The 18,827-nt window shown below is 44.9% G+C and overlaps 3 protein-coding genes across 3 annotated transcripts; 2 read left to right on the forward strand and 1 right to left on the reverse strand.

Moving 5' to 3' along the window:
• Positions 1–1,784: 1,784 nt before the first annotated feature.
• KVR01_001774 (uncharacterized protein) lies at positions 1,785–3,109 on the forward strand (the record flags this gene model as incomplete). The annotated part of the gene is made up of 4 exons (XM_044781515.1): positions 1,785–1,836; positions 1,907–2,425; positions 2,489–2,655; positions 2,723–3,109. The coding sequence occupies 4 exons, from the start codon at positions 1,785–1,787 to the stop codon at positions 3,107–3,109; spliced, it is 1,125 nt and encodes a 374-aa protein (XP_044649729.1).
• Positions 3,110–7,267: 4,158 nt separating this feature from the next.
• Positions 7,268–8,289, reverse strand: KVR01_001867 (uncharacterized protein; the record flags this gene model as incomplete). The annotated part of the gene is made up of 2 exons (XM_044783229.1): positions 7,268–8,056; positions 8,125–8,289. 2 exons carry the CDS (start codon positions 8,287–8,289, stop codon positions 7,268–7,270), a joined length of 954 nt encoding a protein of 317 aa, XP_044649822.1.
• A 3,390-nt stretch (positions 8,290–11,679) lies between these two features.
• On the forward strand, positions 11,680–16,403 carry KVR01_001378 (uncharacterized protein; the record flags this gene model as incomplete). The annotated part of the gene is made up of 4 exons (XM_044782791.1): positions 11,680–12,046; positions 12,140–12,570; positions 12,636–15,011; positions 15,066–16,403. 4 exons carry the CDS (start codon positions 11,680–11,682, stop codon positions 16,401–16,403), a joined length of 4,512 nt encoding a protein of 1,503 aa, XP_044649333.1.
• Positions 16,404–18,827: the final 2,424 nt, after the last annotated feature.

Here is an 18,827-nt window from a genome sequence, read left to right on the forward strand (position 1 = left end):
TCTAAGTTCTTCCCTTGGCACCTCTAAATTTCTATTGTATTGCAAGCTGCCTGTGGTAAAGTAAGTACTCACATGCATAGAGAACGCCCTACCTTCAAATGTGGGTGTCGTGTAGCATGAGGCTAAAACGGACATTAAGAGGTTGTGTAGAAGTATTTGGTTTTCATTTGATCACCGGAGAATATCAGAAAGATAACTGATTGAATTCATCCCAACCATCAGACTAGACATACTCTACTAGAGAAATGTCAAAGCAAGGCTCTATTAAGGGAAGCTTAGAGCCTCCGTACCCGAAAAGTCAAGCCGTCAGTAGCAACTTGCCACTACGATTCGCCACCACAGCCATGCCTTCAAGTTGTTCGCTCAGGGCCAGGTACCTAGGTAGAATGTCTCCGTGCGAGAGGGCACTCTTAGCCAGGTATGAATCCTACTAGACACATCCATTACACAACCTGAGTACCGGAATATCACAAGCATCTGCTAGGAAGCAGGCAGGAAGAATGCACCATCGGCTTCGAACGCGCGCTTTTGGTCATGTTGAATGAGGTCATTGGTCCGATGCCGATGTCCGACGCGAGGAGATCTTTCGAACACCGAGGCATTCCAAAATTTGTATTTACTTTGAAGTCCTATAGAATGGATTTCACATCTGAATCGTGTTCGCCTGATCTTCATCTGGTGGCCTCCTCTTTATTCTCCACCCTATCCTCATCCCTAGATGTCTCCGTGAAGATGTTGATGATACCGCGATACTTTAGCTATCCCAGCATTTGGCATGGTGATGTCACATATGTTCGAGTCCCACTTCCTGTGTATGACCCTCGAGGCAGCCGAAGAAAAGAGGAGCCCCGGCCAAGAGCAACATGGCTCTCTGCGCTTTTTGCAGACTTTGGAGAGGTCGATTTGTCTTTAGGCGACTTCGAACGTGACGAAAAGGAAGAAGATGTTAAAGAAGACTTCGAAGAGTTGGAGGCAACCAACCTCGTGGGGACTGAAGAAAAGGGGGACGAGCCAGAGTGGGTAACCGGGTTTCGGTTGTTCACACTGATGACGGCGACGAGTATCGTCATGTTCTTAGCGCTTCTTGACAGCTCAATCATTGGAACGGTATGTAGCGCTTGACCCCTGCTTCTGACTATAAACTCGAATTAACCTGTCTGTCAACAATAGGCAACACCTGTCATTACAGCAGAATTCCATTCCCTGGCAGATGTGGGGTGGTATGAGTCCGCTTATCAACTTGCCAGGTGAGGTTTGGATCGGCGCCTTGCCGGCAAAGTCAACCACTCAAAAGGCCAGTGCTAATTATTCTAAAGTGCGGTGATGCAGCCTTTGACTGGTCAGATGTACGCATCCATGAATAAAAAGGTATGACAGGGCCCGGCCCATTCAAATCAAGAAGAGAACTGACAAGACCGGGTTTTCACAGTGGGTATACATGTTTTTCTTCGGGATATTCGAGGTTGGCTCTCTCGTGTGTGCTGTCTCGAGGAACTCAATAACTCTGATCATCGGACGCGTCATCGCCGGTACAGGTGTTGCTGGGCTCCAAAACGGCAGCTTGACGATTGTTGCCTGCTCAACACCTCCTCACATGCGAGGCTGTGAGTAACATCATGACACGGTGGTTTTGAAGCTAGGGGTTGCTGACGATATGTGCTGCAGCCTTGAATGGGGCACTGATGGGACGTGAGTCGCCTTATGCAATGCACGCAGGCTACAGATCTCCATAATTTCAGTGCAGAGCGTGCTGACATGCCGCAGTCAGTCAAATTGGAACCGTCATGGGTCCCCTTCTCGGGGGTATCTTCACGAGTCTTGTTTCTTGGCGATGGTGTAAGCATAGAAATGGTCCATTCATTTTCATTTTGGATCCTGATGACTGAATGGCGACGTTTCAATTTAGGCTTCTACATTAACCTTCCATTGGGCGTGCCAGTGGTGGCAATCCTAATCTTCATGCGTCTTCCCGATCCCAATGGCACAGACGGGGGCGGTCTGCAAGGATTGATCGACTCCGCCAGATTATTGGCTCGGACGGTCGATCATCTGGGACTGCTGCTGATCGCCGGATTCGCACTGATGCTCCTGCTTCCACTACAATGGGGCGGAAACACGTATGAATGGAATAGCTCAGTCATCATTGGAATGCTGTGCGGCGCAGTCGTTTGTCTGGGCATTTTCATCGGATGGGAACGTTATATGGGAGTTCGCGCCATGATCCCATTTCATGTCATCGGACAGCGAGTTATGTATTGCAGCTGCATCTTTTTTTCCACTTTACTCACTTCCATTGTGTTGCGGACATTCTATCTTCCAATATTCTTCCAGGCGGTGCAAGGCGACTCGGCTTTGATGAGTGGCGTGAAAATGCTTCCGAGTATTGTGGCACAAATCTGTGCCACACTGTGCTCGGGCATCTCAGGTATTTTGATGATATTGATCGTCCCATTCTGACCTGGAAATGTAGGACGGTGGCGCTGACGAGTACCAGTGGACAGAGTGGGCTATTATATGCCCTTCGTCCTTGCGTGTATTGTCTTCTCAGCCGTGGGCACAGGTCTCATTTCAACTTTCAGAGTCGATACCTCAACCGATAGGTGGGTTGGATATCAGATCTTACTCGGGTTTGGCACAGGGCTTGGGGTGCAAATGGTGAGCACCATCTTGGTGTGGTCTTTTCCACTAGCATACGCTGACGATGGCAACTATGCCCTAATAGCCGATTCTCGCTATACAGAATGTGCTTAAAGCCGAAGATTTGTCCGTTGGAATGTCCACTCTCATCTTCGCCAGAAATATTATAGGCTCTATTTTAAACTCGGTGGCAAGTTCAGTCTTCAACAGTGGCTTAAGAACCCAAATTCATCGTTATGCCCCATCTGTCGACCCAGATGTGGTAATAGAGGCAGGAGCCACCGGGATAAGGGAAGTGGTTTCGGGAGGTGAGCTCAGGAATGTCTTGAGGGGCTACGTAATAGCGGTTGATCAAGTTTACTACATTACATTGGCATCTTTCGGAATTTGCCTGTTTGTGGTTTGGGGAATGGGGTGGAGAGATGTTCGGAACAATCCTCGAGTAAGCCGAATGTCTTTAATAACAGTATAAGATACTTTTAATATAGAGAATTAACCCCTAAATGCATTTTTTAAGTATTCTTATAAATATAATAATAATAGATATTCACACCTATAAAAACGGATAGTACACTTATTTATACCCTTTTTAAACTTTTTTAAAATTTATTTATTAATATAAATTTATTAATATTTATATTATTTTATATTTATTAATATAATAAAAGTAAAGATTTATATAATAAAAGTATTATTTTTTAAATTTAATATTATTTATATTTAATAATAATAAATTATTTTAATAAAAAAATATTTTATATTCTTTTTTTTTACTTTATAAACCTCTATTCTTTATTTTTTAAAAAGTAAACTTTAAAAGTTATATTTATTAATAAACTAAGACTTTTAATATTCAGATTAATAGATTATATAGTGAGAGACTAATAAGTCTCTTTATAGTAGTCCTAAGTAGTTTCAGAATACATAGTTTAAAGTTACTATCACACTCTTTTTATCATCTGTGTGACAGCCTGCTCAATCTCTGCTTTGATAATCTTGTGTGTGGTGTTGACTGGAAACTCCTTTAGTCCGACTTGTGTAAGCGAGGCTACGCCAGAGAGTATGTATTCATCCCCTAAACATTGTCTTACGCACTTCACTATGTCGTCTGACTTAATCTCGTCAAGACTACGGACCACCGCGAATGGTTCATACCCATGCACCGGGCTTGAGACCGCGACGACACAGGCCTATCATTGGCACATTAGGCGCGTTTGCACTCTGCGCTTCGACAGTCAGAGAGGGATTTTCTCACCTGTTCGCCTGTAAACTTCTCTATGCAGCTCTCCACTATTGCTGGCATGATTGGAGACCCGTGTCGATTGATTGCATGCCTGCTGCGGCCCAAAATGTAAACCAGCCCATCTCGATCCATGACGGCGATGTCCCCTGTTTTCATCCATCGTCGGTTTTGTTTGTCCTGAAAAAATGTCTCGTTGTCGTGTGAATCGCCTCCGACGTACTGTTCAATCAGACTTGCAGAACAGATTAACATTTCTCCGGGATGCCCTCTGGACGCCGCTTCGGCTCTCTTCGAATCCCAGATCACAACACGCGCACCCCGTGCCACATGACCTACTGGGCTTATATTGCCGGTGAAGAAGGGAATCTTGTCGACAAGAATGTTATAAAATGGCCAGATAAATGATCCTGGGCCCTCGCTCATGCCGTGATTAACAACCACCTGAGCGCGTGGAAACAAGGCCGCACATTTCTCGAGGACCTCTTTAGTGACGGCATCCCCGCCTACCTGAATCGTTCGTACATGGCCCCAGTCTCCTATTTTCGCGCCTCTTGATAGCAGTTCTTGCCCTATCATATGCACCAACGCCGGCGTCAGGGCCACAAAGGTAGCCTTGTGGTGCAGTATAGCATCAACTGTATGGCGGAGTGAGAAGCTTGATCCGGTCGGCAAGACGAGTGCGCCGCCAGCTTGCCATGTGAGAAGTGCATGAAGAAGCCCGATAGCCCTCGAATTATGGGCTTGCTGCAAGACACGGTCGGCATTGCCCTTGTTGATAAGCCACGCTTGTGACTCCAGAGCGTGTGTCTGTGACGCCACACTCGAAGGGCATCCTTTCGGACGGCCAGCTGATGTGCCAGAGGTGAAGATGATAGAGCTGATTCGGTCTGGGCAGTCACAACTAGATCTCTTTAGAATTTCACTTTCCTCATGGGTATTGATTACTCTCCCTTGGTCCAAAACCTCGCTGAATCCCCTCCAATGGTTGCGCGGGTAAGAATCATCGTCATGTTCAAGGAATATGCCGAGCTCAATCACCACCCCCGATTGATCGGCAGCACGCTCAATAACATCAATATGGCTAGCGCAAGGAACGACCACCACCTTCGGCCTCAGAATCTCCAAATAGCACCGGAGCTCGCTATATTTTCCAGATTCAAGGATGGCAGTATCGAGAGGTGAGTGTGTCTGCTGCGCCATGACACCTGCCCATAACAAAAGGGCGTATTCGCAACCGTTTTCGACAACACACAGAATATTTGTGCCTGGCTCAAACTTGATCAGTTCCCTCGCAAACTTCAATCCAGCGGCGTGGAGTTGTGCATAGGTCATGGACAGATAGTCTGAATCTGCCCTGCCAACACAACGTTTGTTTGCGCCAAAGTCGGCACCAACGTATTTGTAATTCTTTTCTAAGTGATTTCGAGATTGGTGCATGCATATGACCGCGGGATTTTGCGGATATTCCAGTAGGCCACGCTCGATGCGTTTCCAGACGGATGGTTGGGTATTGACTAGAAGGCCGCCATCAATGTCTGCAAGGTGGCCGCAAGGCCTTCTTGCCGGTAGTGCTGTTTTGAATATTTCCATTATGTCACAGGAAATTTGAAAGCTTGTGACAGGCAATGTAACTGCAACACACTACGAGCATGTGTTCTTTGACGAGGGTATTTCGGCCGGCTCTCAGGCTGGATCATAAAGACAACCCTAATATTACTAATACGGTGTTTATTGCGACTTGAACGAAGATTTTAATATCGAGGATGTGTATCTCAAATTGGTGAAATACGCAAGGGGTTTCGTTTCTGATCGTTATACATGTAAAGTGAAATGCGCAAATGTGCCAGTAAAGTAGACGTTTTTAACCTTCCGTGGAACGAGAACCGCGGGAGGGTCGCCCAACAGAATTCGTGCTCAGCTTTAACAATTTAGAGAATCAATACTCCGCGGGAGCAAATTTAAGTAGATAGAATTTACCAAAGCACGAGTCGGCAGATGCTAGTAAACCATTTCCCGTTTTGGTCGTAATCCAGATCTAAGTTATTCGGACGAAAATTGGGCGGGATCGGTGCATGCCAGTGTGTCCTCAGCACCTACGCTCGGGTGCCCTAGGGTGGCTAGTATAGTAGAACGTCGCCGCCCAGTGGCGACCAGACCCCCGAAAACAAGGATTAAATATACAATCCGGATATGAGGTTTTACTACGGAGTTTCCCCGAAATATCGGAGTAACGCTTATCTGGCTTCGCACAGACGATGTGGCAGGATTGGTCAAAGTGGCGTCACAAGGGGACGGTTTCTTTGAATCAAGACTCCACTGTTTCGTTCGGTCCGCAAGTTTTGGTACGTTCATCCGGCTACACTCTTCAAGTTCTGACGTCGAGTCGGGTTGAGGACCGTGTGCGTACATTTGTGTGGTCGAGTGGAAAGCTTGTATTGACCTCGCCTGGTACGCTACGTGTGGTACTCCTAAGCTCTACATAGAGTGGTTTTATTTTTAATCCTTATATATATAAAAAGTATATAGCGTATTTAGATAGTGTTAAACACTTAAGATAATGTTTAATAAAACTATAGTGCTAATAATAGTAAAAAGAGAATATAGTATGTCTGTGGGCCTGTGGCTTAGCCTTGTGCCGCACAGATAGGCTAGAAGGCATCGAGCTCTATATAGAAGAGTTGGAGAATTACGAGGCCTAGCTAAGTGCGGGATGTATATGGGAGAGGCTTTTCGACGTTTTAAAGGGCCTCTATGACGACAGTCATGTGGCTAAATTTGCAAGGGCGCTTAAAAATAAAGAGGAGGTAGCACGGTGTGACGGTACGGGCTTATAGACTGCTAGAATAACTAATTATTAAATTAGTTATTATAGTCTTTTAGTTAAGTAATCTTATTCACTAATAATATTTAAGTAAGTTATTTTAATAATTAATTCTAAGATTATAAATTTAAGTTATTATAATTTAAAAATTTTAAGTTAAGTAGATTTTTAAAATTTATTTATAAAAAGTATTTTAAAGTAAGTTATATATTTATAAAAAGTTAATTAATTATAATATTATAAAAGTTTATTAAAAATAGTTAATTAAGTTAAATAAATTATATTATATTATAAAAGATATCTTTTAATAATAAATAATATTATAAATACTTATAAAATTATTATAAAAAGTTTTATATAATTAAATTAATTAAATTTATTTTAAAAAATCTATTATATTTTATTCTTTTAAAACTTTATTTATTTACCTTTAAATTAATAATAAAATTTAAAAAATCTATAAATAGTTTATATAATATAACTAATCTTTTATAAATAATAAATAAAATATAAAATAATGTGAATAGATTTATAATCTAAAGTTTACTAGAATGTAACTAGCGTTTTCACAAAGCTGCCCACTTCTTCTTTCCTCCCTTTAGTCTGAAAGCCACCGCTCCATCCTCTGCAAGCTTCCGAAGTACCTCTTCAATGAAGGGCTCCACCGCCAATTTCCTGACCTCCTCGTCCAAGCCACGGCCGTGAATGGCACTGACAAGCTCCGACACGGTAAGGCCCTGAGACTTGTCCTTACCAGCCAGCCTGTCCCTTTTATTAGCCTGATCCAGGGCACGCAATACTTGTCTTTCCCTTCGAATCTTCTGTGCGAGCTCTCCCATAACTTTTGTCCGTAAGTCCGTGATGACCGTTCCGTGTGCAGGATATCCTATCTGACAATCATAGGCCTGCATCTTCCTCAGTGTCTTCATATATGTGCTCATTTCTTCAACAGCCGTGCTTCCATGGCCCAATATGTTGTCACCCGTCAGCATGGCGTTGTCTTCCTCCACTATAAAGCACATGTGGTCATGAGAGTGGCCTGGAGTGTGCACAGCGCGGACCGTCGCGCCCTCGACATGAAAAATCTGGCCGTCGACAATAGGCTGTTGATCCCGGTCAGGAGAGTGTTTGTAGATTCTGCCAACAAGATCTGGATAGAGAGCAATTAATTGCGGAACACCAAGGCTGTGATCTCCATGCCAATGCGTGAGGAGGACATGTGATAATTTAAACCCCATCTCAGACAATGTGGTTTGTATCAGGTCGGCCCAGCTTTGAATACCCTGGCTGGTATCAACAATCAAGCGCTCTGAACCCGTACCAATGATGTAGGTGTTTGTTCCTTGAAGAGTAAACTGTCATTAAAGTTAGCTATGCTCAATTGCTCCTCTTTGGTCCATTAGATAATATGAGCAGCACTTGCCTTTCCTGGGTTTTGGCCAAGTACCCTGATAACACGGGGGCTTATTTGCTCCACATCTGGGATGAATGGAAGATTGGACATCTGACTTGTGAGGTAATCCTCGAAGGCGCAGATGTTGAGGGACTTGTTGATTTGGCGGTAGCCGCCTTCTCCCAACTTGGCCATGATGAAGGCTTGGCTTTGTAGCAGGAATTTAGAAGCTACCTAGGTAGATTTGAGTAAAGTAGGCACTACTTAGGTAGGTGGACAGTCACTGGTGGCCGTAGCAAATTGCTGTTGCGTGGTTGTGTATTTTAGTCTTTGGGCTGTTGTGAGTGACGTGCATGTTCCGAGGGTCAAAAAAGAACGAAGATCCTTTGTATTTATATACCATACGGTGATAATAGTTGTCCGAATTTCCAATATCTTCAATGTTAATACGGTCCACATAGCTCAACGCATACTGGCACTCTTTATATGATTGAAGTCGCGTTAAAAATTAGAGAAGCGCCAACACTGATGCATGACAGTCGTGAAGGGGCACCAATTTCCGCCACCCAAAGACCGATTTCCGAGATTTGGTGGTTTACCTAACTTTATCGGCAATGAACCACTCGAACGAGGCAGGACCAGTCCAAAATGCTCCAGCAGCCAGTCGGGGGTGGTGATGGCCGCCTTGAATGAACGTCCGCGCGTATTCAATGTCCCGAGGTCGGTATGTCAATGCATCCCTAGTAGAGGCGATTTCACAAGATATCGTGGGTTTCGCCATCGGTGCAGGGGTTGTTGGCACTTCGGGAGCCGGTCAGTGTCCCCAATGATGTGAGACGGCCGCCCATCGCCACGACGACAAGCATATAATATAGAGTCAATTCCCCAGGGAGGATTGTAAATCCACAATTGCAACTTATACCAAGATTCGCGGTCGGGTCAAGAGTTTCATAGGGCGCCACCTGTCAAGGTCAGGGCTTCAAGAGCGTGTCCCCAGGTGGCAAAGGACCGCTGCGACCATGCAATCCAATACGCACACGAAATGGTAGGACCCAGCACGGGAAATCGTTTTTTCCACTCATTGATACAAGCTCGCCCTCCCTTACCAAAACGCTGAGCAAAGAGCCTATTGGTCAGCCCCGAATCACATTCTGACCTGCTTGTGTTTAATGCAGGCGATGTTCTCAAACTTCCCCGTTTGAAGGAAGACATATTGATTTAGATTCAAACATTCGATATGCTTGATGGGCATTCTTGTGGTTCAAAGGCAGCCATTTTACAAAACCCACTCAGTTTGACAACGAGGCCAGGCATTGTGTTTGCATGTGATCCTACTTCCGTCGATTGTGATGTCCCACTGTTTCCTACCGGGGTGCATGCTTTGGTCCCCAGCGTCGGGGTCCACTGCGCTATGAACACATATGGCGCCCCTTCGTTGCTATATAGCTGGTTACTTAGTAATAAGAAACGAAATGACATGACAAGCAAGAAACATAGCAAGCGCGCAAGGTGAACTTTTCCTCCATGACGACGAATGAACAGATTTCAGTCCCTTGTCAGATGCATTGTAAATTTCCATTCCAGGCCTCTCCCAATTTATGTAGTGTTTCTATTTGTCGAGGCTGATTATGCTACCGTTGTCCATTGTATAGGGGTAGTCTCTCTATAGAAAACTCCGCTGTTGACTAATACCTAGGTGGGTCTCCGTTCCAGGTTACTGCCAGACAAAAGAGATGCTATGTGCTCTAATTCGGATTCTTGTATAGGAGCTTAACCTAGCAAGTCTAAGATGACTTATGTCTTATGATTATACCTAGGTAGCCTTTCAATCTGTCTTGTGCGCGCGGCTGGTTGCACCCCCTGGTCTAGCAAGTTTTCATACCAGCCCTGGAGACCTCGGGAGATTCAGCACAACAAACACTTTACCAATTTGAGCTTAACACTGAGATGAGGAAGCCTAGACTATGTCGCATTTAGCCATCAGTCGTAAGTCTGTGCCACTGTTGCTCCAAGTCCCTTGCGAAGACACAGGAAACAAGTCTCAAATTGACCCAGCGTGCTGCATCTGGTCGGGGTATTGTGGGGCCGTGTGGACCTCGGGACGCTTCGGTGAGCGGATGTTCGCATCCCGACTTCAGCACGGCGTTACTATCCTTCCGTACCGGCCCACAGGTAACCGGCATATACTGCGTACCTAGGTAGGTACAATCAATAGGGCCGTGCCAAGACTACCTAGCTACTGGCATTGCTGTCAGAATTTCCGAAGACAGGAAATCGGCCATAATGATGCCTGATCGCATATGCGGCAATTTACTTTTGCTCGATTGGTCTTGGTTCACGATATAACATGCCTGAGTAGGTAGACATTTTCCAACTTGATGGCCAGCGCAATCTTTACATAGGCTTAAAAGAGTTTCCTTGTGTTTATGGCCACATACTGACCCTGACTCTTCAATAAAGAGGCAAACCTCAGTGCAATCTCTACACAGGCCAACCTTGGAACTTGCTTCTGTCAACGCTTCGACAGCATTCTGCCCACGCTAGCAAACCAAGTCTCTTAGAGAGTTCTGTCTAGACCTCACTCCACGACATTTAGACAGATCACAGCCTGAAAGACCTCTTTCGATTTGGTTCACTTGACATCTTTTCAATATGAAGCTTCTATACTTCGATAACCAATTTCCCAATGAAGATCTACAGGACCTGTACCGCGGACTTACGACTCGAAGCAAGGACAGAGGCCATCCTCTGCTGGCTCGATTCATTAATGACGCAACTTCAGCCGTCAGGGACGAGTTGCGGCTACTGTCCTCTGCTCAGAGAGCCTTATTCCCTCCTTTTGAAAATGTGTTTCATCTCGCCGACCACCCTCAGCTTCGCCAAGGCCAACTTTGTGGTTCAGTTGAGGGAGTTCTTCTCTGCGTTCTTCAGCTTTCAATTCTCATAGCGTACGCGGCAATTTCTTCGTATTCATGTGACGTGCTGCAACCGCTGATATTCATGCAGTTACTTCGAAGAGCACCCAGATGAGTTTACTATAGACCCCGTCAACGCCAAGCTCACTGGCCTGGGCACAGGGCTCCTGGCCACTGCGGCGGTCTCCCTTGCGCCCACTCTAGGAGAACTTCCTTCCGTTGCTGCAGAGGTCGTGAGGATTGCGTTTCGACTTGGCGCTCATGTGGACGAGGTTTCAGAGAACCTTGAGCCTCGCGACCTTTCTGGGACCTCATCAGACACGTGGGCTGTTGTCATTCCTGGTATTTCACCCGAGGACGTACAGAACGAGCTTGAAGCTCATCGGAAGAAAGAGGTAAGCGTCACTTCCCATGCTTAAAGTTTCGATGAAGATTCAACCACTGAATGGTTACACAGAACATTCCCGAGTCTGGCAAGATCTTTGTTAGTGCCCTAAGCAAAGCATCTGTGACCATTAGCGGACCACCTTCAAGGCTCAAGGCTTTGTTCCGTGACCACGACTTCTTTCGGGATAGAAAGTTCGTAAACTTGCCAGTATATGGAGGCCTCTGCCATGCTGGACATGTATATGGACAGAAAAATGTGCAGGCCGTGGTCCAGACTAAGCATATGGAGCTGCTGGACTGTCAGCTGAAGCCTCGCGTGCCTGTTCTTTCAACTTCTACTGGGAAGCCATACAGAGTTGAGACAGCTAGAGGACTGTTTGAGGCAATAGTTGCAGAGCTACTGACTCGTGCAATTCAATGGGATGCTGTCGTTGACAACGTCATCGAGCAAATCGTTCAGACTGCAGAGCTCGCCATTGAAGTCTCAGTCTTCGGCAAATCGCAAGCAACCAAGGACCTCTTAGTTGCGCTGAAGGGGGTCCCAAACCTGGAGACTAAACCTCATAACTTGATCGACTGGGCTTCCAGAAGCCCAGATGCAGAGCCTAAGGGCCCACGAGGCACCGCACAATCCAAGATCGCCATCGTGGGCATGTCATGCCGACTTCCCGGTGGGGCTACCGACACTGAGAAGTTCTGGCAGCTCCTGGAACAGGGCCTTGATGTGCATCGAAAAATCCCAGCCGATCGATTCGATCTTGCAACCCACTTTGATCCCACAGGCAAATCTTTGAACAAGAGCCCGACGGAATATGGTTGCTTCATCGATGAACCAGGCCTGTTCGATGCCCCATTTTTCAACGTTTCGCCAAAAGAAGCCGCGCAAACTGATCCACAGGGGCGACTCGCCTTGGTTACTGCATACGAGGCCCTCGAGCGAGCTGGATATGTTCCAAACCGTACCGCCTCCACACACGTTCACCGTGTGGGAACATTTTATGGTCAGGCGGCAGATGACTACCGAGAAGTTAACCAGGGCCAGGAAGTCTCTACTTACTATATCCCGGGGGGGTGCCGAGCATTTGTGCCTGGCCGTATCAACTACTTTTTCAACTTCTGGGGACCTAGCTTCAGCATCGATACTGCCTGCTCGTCGAGTTTGGCAACTATCCAGGTACGTTCTACAGGTACTGTGTAAGTTTTACGTGCATAAGCCAACACTGACTGTACCCGTGACAGGCTGCCTGTACATCTCTCTGGGCTGGTGACTGCGATACGGTCGTGGCTGGCGGTGTTAACGTTTTGACAAATTGTGATGGCTTCGCCGGCCTGGGCCAAGGCCACTTTCTGACAACAGGCCCTAATGCGTGCAAGACTTGGGACTCTGAGGCAGATGGCTACTGCAGAGCTGATGCCGTCGGGTCTATTGTAATGAAGAGGCTTGAGGATGCTGAGGCTGATAATGATAACATCCTTGGTGTCATCCTATCTGCTGCTACTAATCACTCTGCGGAGGCCATATCCATAACTCACCCACTTGCTGAAGCACAGTCAGAGCTGACTAGGACAGTGATGAACCGAGCCGGCGTGGATCCTCTTGATGTTGGATTTGTGGAGATGCATGGCACCGGAACTCAAGCTGGTGACATGGAAGAGATCAAATCAGTTACAAATGTGTTCGCTCCCATGGGTAGTGGCGCCCGGCGCCGCAGCACCAAACAGCCGCTCTACATTGGAGCTGTCAAGTCAAATGTCGGGCACTCCGAGTCGGCAGCTGGAATTACGGCTTTGCTCAAGGTACTGCTTATGTTCCAAAAGGGGTTCATTCCTCGCCATGTTGGTATTAAGAACAGCCTGACAACCAAGTTCCCCAAGGACATGGCCAAGCGCAACGTCCATATTCCCTTCGAGCAGACTCCTTGGCCCCGTTTTCCCGGGAAGAAGAGGGTAGCCGTTGTCAACAACTTCAGCGCCGCTGGTGGAAACACTTCCATCGCTATCGAAGAGCCTCCAGTCAGGCCGGAGCCAGAAGTTACTGATCCTCGTACCTCCCACGTTGTGACAGTCTCTGCCAAGAGCAAGAAATCGCTTGAGGGAAATCTCAAGAGACTTATCGCATACCTCGATTCTCGCCCTGATACTTCATTGGAAAACCTTTCTTACACTACAACGGCTCGTCGGCATCATCATAACTATCGTGTCGCGGTTTGTGCCACAGACATAGTGGCTGTCAAAAAACACCTTGAATCCAAGCTAGCCGCCGTTGATGCGCAGAAACCAATCCCGGCTCCTGGTTCGAACCCGATCGCATTTGCTTTTACTGGCCAAGGTGCATCTTACCGATCAATGAACTTGGAGCTTTATCGCGATTGCCCATTCTATCGGTTACAAATACAGAATCTCGACTCACTTGCGCAATCACAAGGATTTCCCTCTTTCATTCCTGCAGTCGACGGGAGCTTCCCACAAGATCACGCCCACGGTCCTGTCGTGACACAGCTCTCTTTAGTAAGCATGGAGATAGCACTTGCCCGGTATTGGAACCTGCTGGGAATTCAGCCTAGCATGGTCATCGGACACAGTCTAGGAGAGTATGCAGCAATGCATGTTGCTGGTGTTCTTTCAGCCAGCGATGCGCTGTACTTGGTGGGCAAGAGGGCACAGCTTCTCGAAAAGAAGTGTCGGATCGGCAGCCACAAAATGATGGCTGTCTCTGCCACACTCGACGATATCAAGAAAACCGCAGGCAATGCTCCCTATGAAGTTGCTTGCATTAACGCAACGAAGCAAATTGTCTTGAGTGGACCGTCGGAGGAGATTGGGAAGCTGGAGCTGGTTCTCAAGGGCGCTGGCTACCGATGCCAAGTCCTAGAGGTTGCCTTCGCCTTCCACTCGGCACAGACAGATGCGATCCTCGACGAATTCGAGGCGATAGCGAAGACTGCTGTCGAATTCAGGGAGCCACAAATACCGTTTGTCTCGTCTTTACTCTCCAAGGTTGTATGCGACGGCAAAACTCTTAATGCCAACTACGTCCGGCGTGCAACTCGTGAGACAGTCGACTTTGTCGGAGCTCTCGGCACTGCCCAGGATCAGGGATTGATTGAGGACTCAATGGTATGGATCGAGATTGGACCACACCCTGTGTGTATGGGATTTGTCAGAACAAACATACCATCTACCCCTATCACTGTGGCATCCATGCGTAGAGAGCAAGATAACTGGGTGACACTCGCCGAATCATTGTCAGCCTTACACTCGGTGGGGATTGACTTCAACTGGAACGAGTTCCACGGCCCCTTCGAAAAAAGACTCCGTCTACTGGACTTGCCTACTTACGCATGGAACGATAAGAATTACTGGATGCAGTACAAGGGGGACTGGTGTCTTACGAAGGGCAACACATTTTATGTCGGTCAGAATAAGGACAAGAGCCAGACTTCCAATACTTTGATGCCCAAGTCGAGTCTCCGGTCATCCTCTGTTCATCAGATCTTGGAAGAAACTGTTTACGCGGACTCAGGGAAGGTTGTGATGCAGTCAGACCTGATGCAAAGGGACTTCTTTGACGCTGCCCATGGGCATAGCATGAATGGATGTGGTGTTGTAACTTCGGTACGTTTCCATGTTTGGCAAGACTTGAAGACCATTTGCGCTAAGAGAAACCAGTCTATCCACGCTGACATTGCATACACGCTTGGCGACTATCTTTACAAGAAGATGAGACCCTATTCAGGAAAGATTGATATGGATCTGCGCAATCTGAATGTCCTCAAAGGCCTCGTGTCCCAAAAGTATGTCAAGACACCCCAGTTGTTCCGTGTATCCGCCGAGATCTCCAACATCGACTCGGGCGTTGCACAACTCAGTTGGTACAATGTGGCGTCTACAGGGGATGTTGAGGATCTATTTGCAAGCGCTGAGCTGTACTTTGGCGACGCCAGAGCTTGGCTTGACTCTTGGGCTCCCATGTCCCACCTGGTCCAAAGCAGAATCGAAGCCCTGGAGCAGTTGGCCGTGCGAGGCGAGGCGACAAGGTTTTCCCACAACATGACATATCGCCTGTTTGGCAACAACCTGGTTGATTATGCCTCCAAGTACCGTGGAATGCAGTCCGTAGTCCTGAACGGGCTTGAGGCATTCGCGGAGGTGACTCTCTCACATGAGAAGGCCGGGTCATGGATAGTACCGCCCCAGTATATTGACAGCGTCGCTCATTTGGCTGGTTTTGTCATGAATTGTTCTGATGCCATGGACACCCAGAGCTATTTCTGTGTGACTCCGGGATGGAAATCCATGCGATTTGCTACTGAGCTGGAGGCCGGTGAGAAATACCAGTCCTATGTGAAGATGACACCTACTTCGCAGGATCCCACTGTCTTCATGGGCGATGTATACATAATGCAGAGCAATTGCATTGTGGGGAAGGTCGGAGGGATCACATTCCGGAAATATCCACGCATCCTACTCAACCGGTTCTTCTCGCCTCCGGACGCTGCTCAGGCCAGCAGCTCTCCCAAAGCGTCTGCCAGTGCGCCGCCAAAGCCGCTGTCGGCCCCTGCGTCAAAGCCAGCATCGGAGCCTTTGAAGACCAATTCCGCACCGCTTCCAGCGCAGCTGGCTTCCACCACATCCTCTGGTGCCTCTACACCAATAGAGCCAATGTGGACACCAAGTGTCGAGAAGAGCGAAGCTTCAGAGGCTCCATCCCCTACACAGCCAGTTGCAAAGAACTTCCCGCCTCCTGTTGCTATAACCACCGATGCCGATGTCAGCGAGGGCGTCGCTGTCAAGGCCATGCGACTCATCGCCGACGAGACGGCGATAGATGAAGAGGACCTGGTCGATGAAGCAAGCTTTGCCAGCTTGGGGGTCGACAGTCTGATGAGCTTAGTCATTGCTGAGAAATTCCGTGACAACCTGGGAGTGAATGTCAGTGGTGGGCTTTTTTTGGAGTATCCTACTATCGGTGATTTACGTGGATGGTTGATTGAGAACTATAGCTAATGTGACGGTACGGGTCTTATAACTACCTAGGTACTAGAATTCCAAGTAGGGCAACTTGGAATTATGGTCTTTTGGCCGGGGCGTCTGTTAGGCTAGCAGTTAGCAGATCCGTCTCAGCTAATTGTAAAAGACTTCCTCTGCTTTATTACTCCTTAACTAAGTTAGTGGACCGGTCTGCGCACATCCCTACTAATGTATATTTTTTCTTAACTATATAATATATTATTATTAATTCTATATAAGTTTTATAATTCTAAATTAAATATATATTATGAATATATTAAATATTTATATAATAGTATAGTTTATATTATATAAATAATATTTTTTATTAAAAAAAATTAAAATATATAAAATCTTTATTTTTATAAATAAATAAATTTATTTAAATATTAGAAATAAATGAATTACTTTATTAAAATTCTTATTTCCTTTTATATATAAGTATTTTTATAAAAGAAAAAATAAATAGATATTTTAAAATAATTATTTAAAGTTAGAAATTCTTTTTTAAAGTTTTTATTAAATATAAAAAGTTTTTTTAAAACTTTAAGTTATTATAAAAATAGTTTTTAATAATATTTATTAATTATTATATATATAAAATTTAATTATAAACTTAAAATTAAAATTAAAAGAGTTTTATTTATAGAAAATTAATAGAATTAATTATTAAAAATTTAAGAAAAGTAGAGTAAATCTCTTTACTCTTTCTACTTTACTTTTATAAATTTTTAATAATTAATTCTATTAATTTTCTATAAATAGAAATATATAATATATATATAAATATAATAATAATATATATTTTTATAGTAAAATATATATTATTATTTAATTTAATTAAGTTAAAAATAAAACTATAATATTTTAACTAATTTATATATTAATTATTAATTATTTAATTAAAAGAAAATATTAAACTTTAATAATTTATTTTTAATTTATAATAATATTTATTAATAGTTTAAATTTTCTTTTATTATAAATAAAAGGCTTAGTTTTAAATAGTATTAGTTTATTTATATAGTATTTTATAAAATTAAATAAAGTATAGTAAAAATTAATATTTTTAATAGGAAATATATATATATTAGTGGGGATATACGTAGACCGATCTACTAACTTAATATTTTTATTACTTATATTAATATAGTTCTAACCGTTTAAAATAATATTCTTTTTATTTAAACTTTATAACTATTAATATATATAATTATTATTTAAGTTCTTTTATATAATTTATTTAATAATATATAAATAGTTTTACTTTTTTATATTTTTTAAATATATATATAATACTTTTATATACTAGTATATATTTAAGTTTTATTTAATAATATATATAAAAATAAATTATATATAAAATAAAAGTAGAACTAGTAAAACTTTAATTTATTTAGGATTTAATAGTAGATATTACTAGAAAGTTAATATTGCGTGTCCTAGTATTATTGTAATAAAAGAGGCTCGGCAGGGGTTGTGGCAGTGAAATATGAATATGATGGTCATGTAATGGATCCAGCTGTGATCTAGGATTTGTGTTTTGACGTCGGTCTCGATACGTGGTTTTCATATTTGTCGGCCCAGGCACTATCATGGCTGGGGTGAAAAAATTTAAATCTTCTGAAGGCAGACTTTGAGTAGCTTGCACGATCTCGTCCAGTTTCTCCGAAAATTCTGCCAGTAGGCTCGCCCTGGTCAGAGGTATGCCCATGAGCGGATGTACCTAGTGCGGGTGGGCCAGCCAAAAGTGGACAGGCAGCACTGAGTAGCATGATGGATGAGTCCAGTGACGGTGGGGGTGGGGGTGTCTGGGGTGGGGTGTGCCAGAGGTATAGCACTATTGCTTGCCACACCATGGCCAACAATAGCCGCATAGGGTCTCTCGTTCTTGCGCTGGGGGAGGGTGTTGTGCAGCAAACGCATTCATGCTGTCTGCAACGAGTGATTCGAGCCACACATGACTGTCCCAGAAGGCAAAAATTCCTTGCAAGCCTGCATATTTATGGCGTCCATAAGGGTCTTTCTGTGATGAGAAGGGGCGTGGCTGGAAACGGTGGCTGCTATCATGCACTCATAGAACGCCGATGAGGGTAATGTTGTGGAACAATTGCGTGCAGCTGCTATTGCTTTGGTCTTAGGTTCCGACAGGAAGCCCATGGGAACAGATTGGCCGTATTGGAACGCGGCCTCGGGACAAGGCACACACACCAATATTTCTTTTATAAATATGTTAGTATCATGTTGAAAAGTACATGGTAATCAATCCGATGACGCACTCGCTCACCAAATGTAGGTGCCGAGTCATTGCGAAAGCTCACGAGTCTGTCAGACAGTATACGAACCAAGGTTTCCTCCTGCGCTGTTCACCTGGGCAGGCTCAATCCATTGTCCTGCTTGGTTGTTTTGATCATTCGTTGC

Source organism: Diaporthe batatas, assembly GCF_019321695.1.
Source record: "Diaporthe batatas strain CRI 302-4 chromosome Unknown Contig00002, whole genome shotgun sequence".
In the NCBI taxonomy this organism is placed as follows: domain Eukaryota; kingdom Fungi; phylum Ascomycota; class Sordariomycetes; order Diaporthales; family Diaporthaceae; genus Diaporthe; species Diaporthe batatas.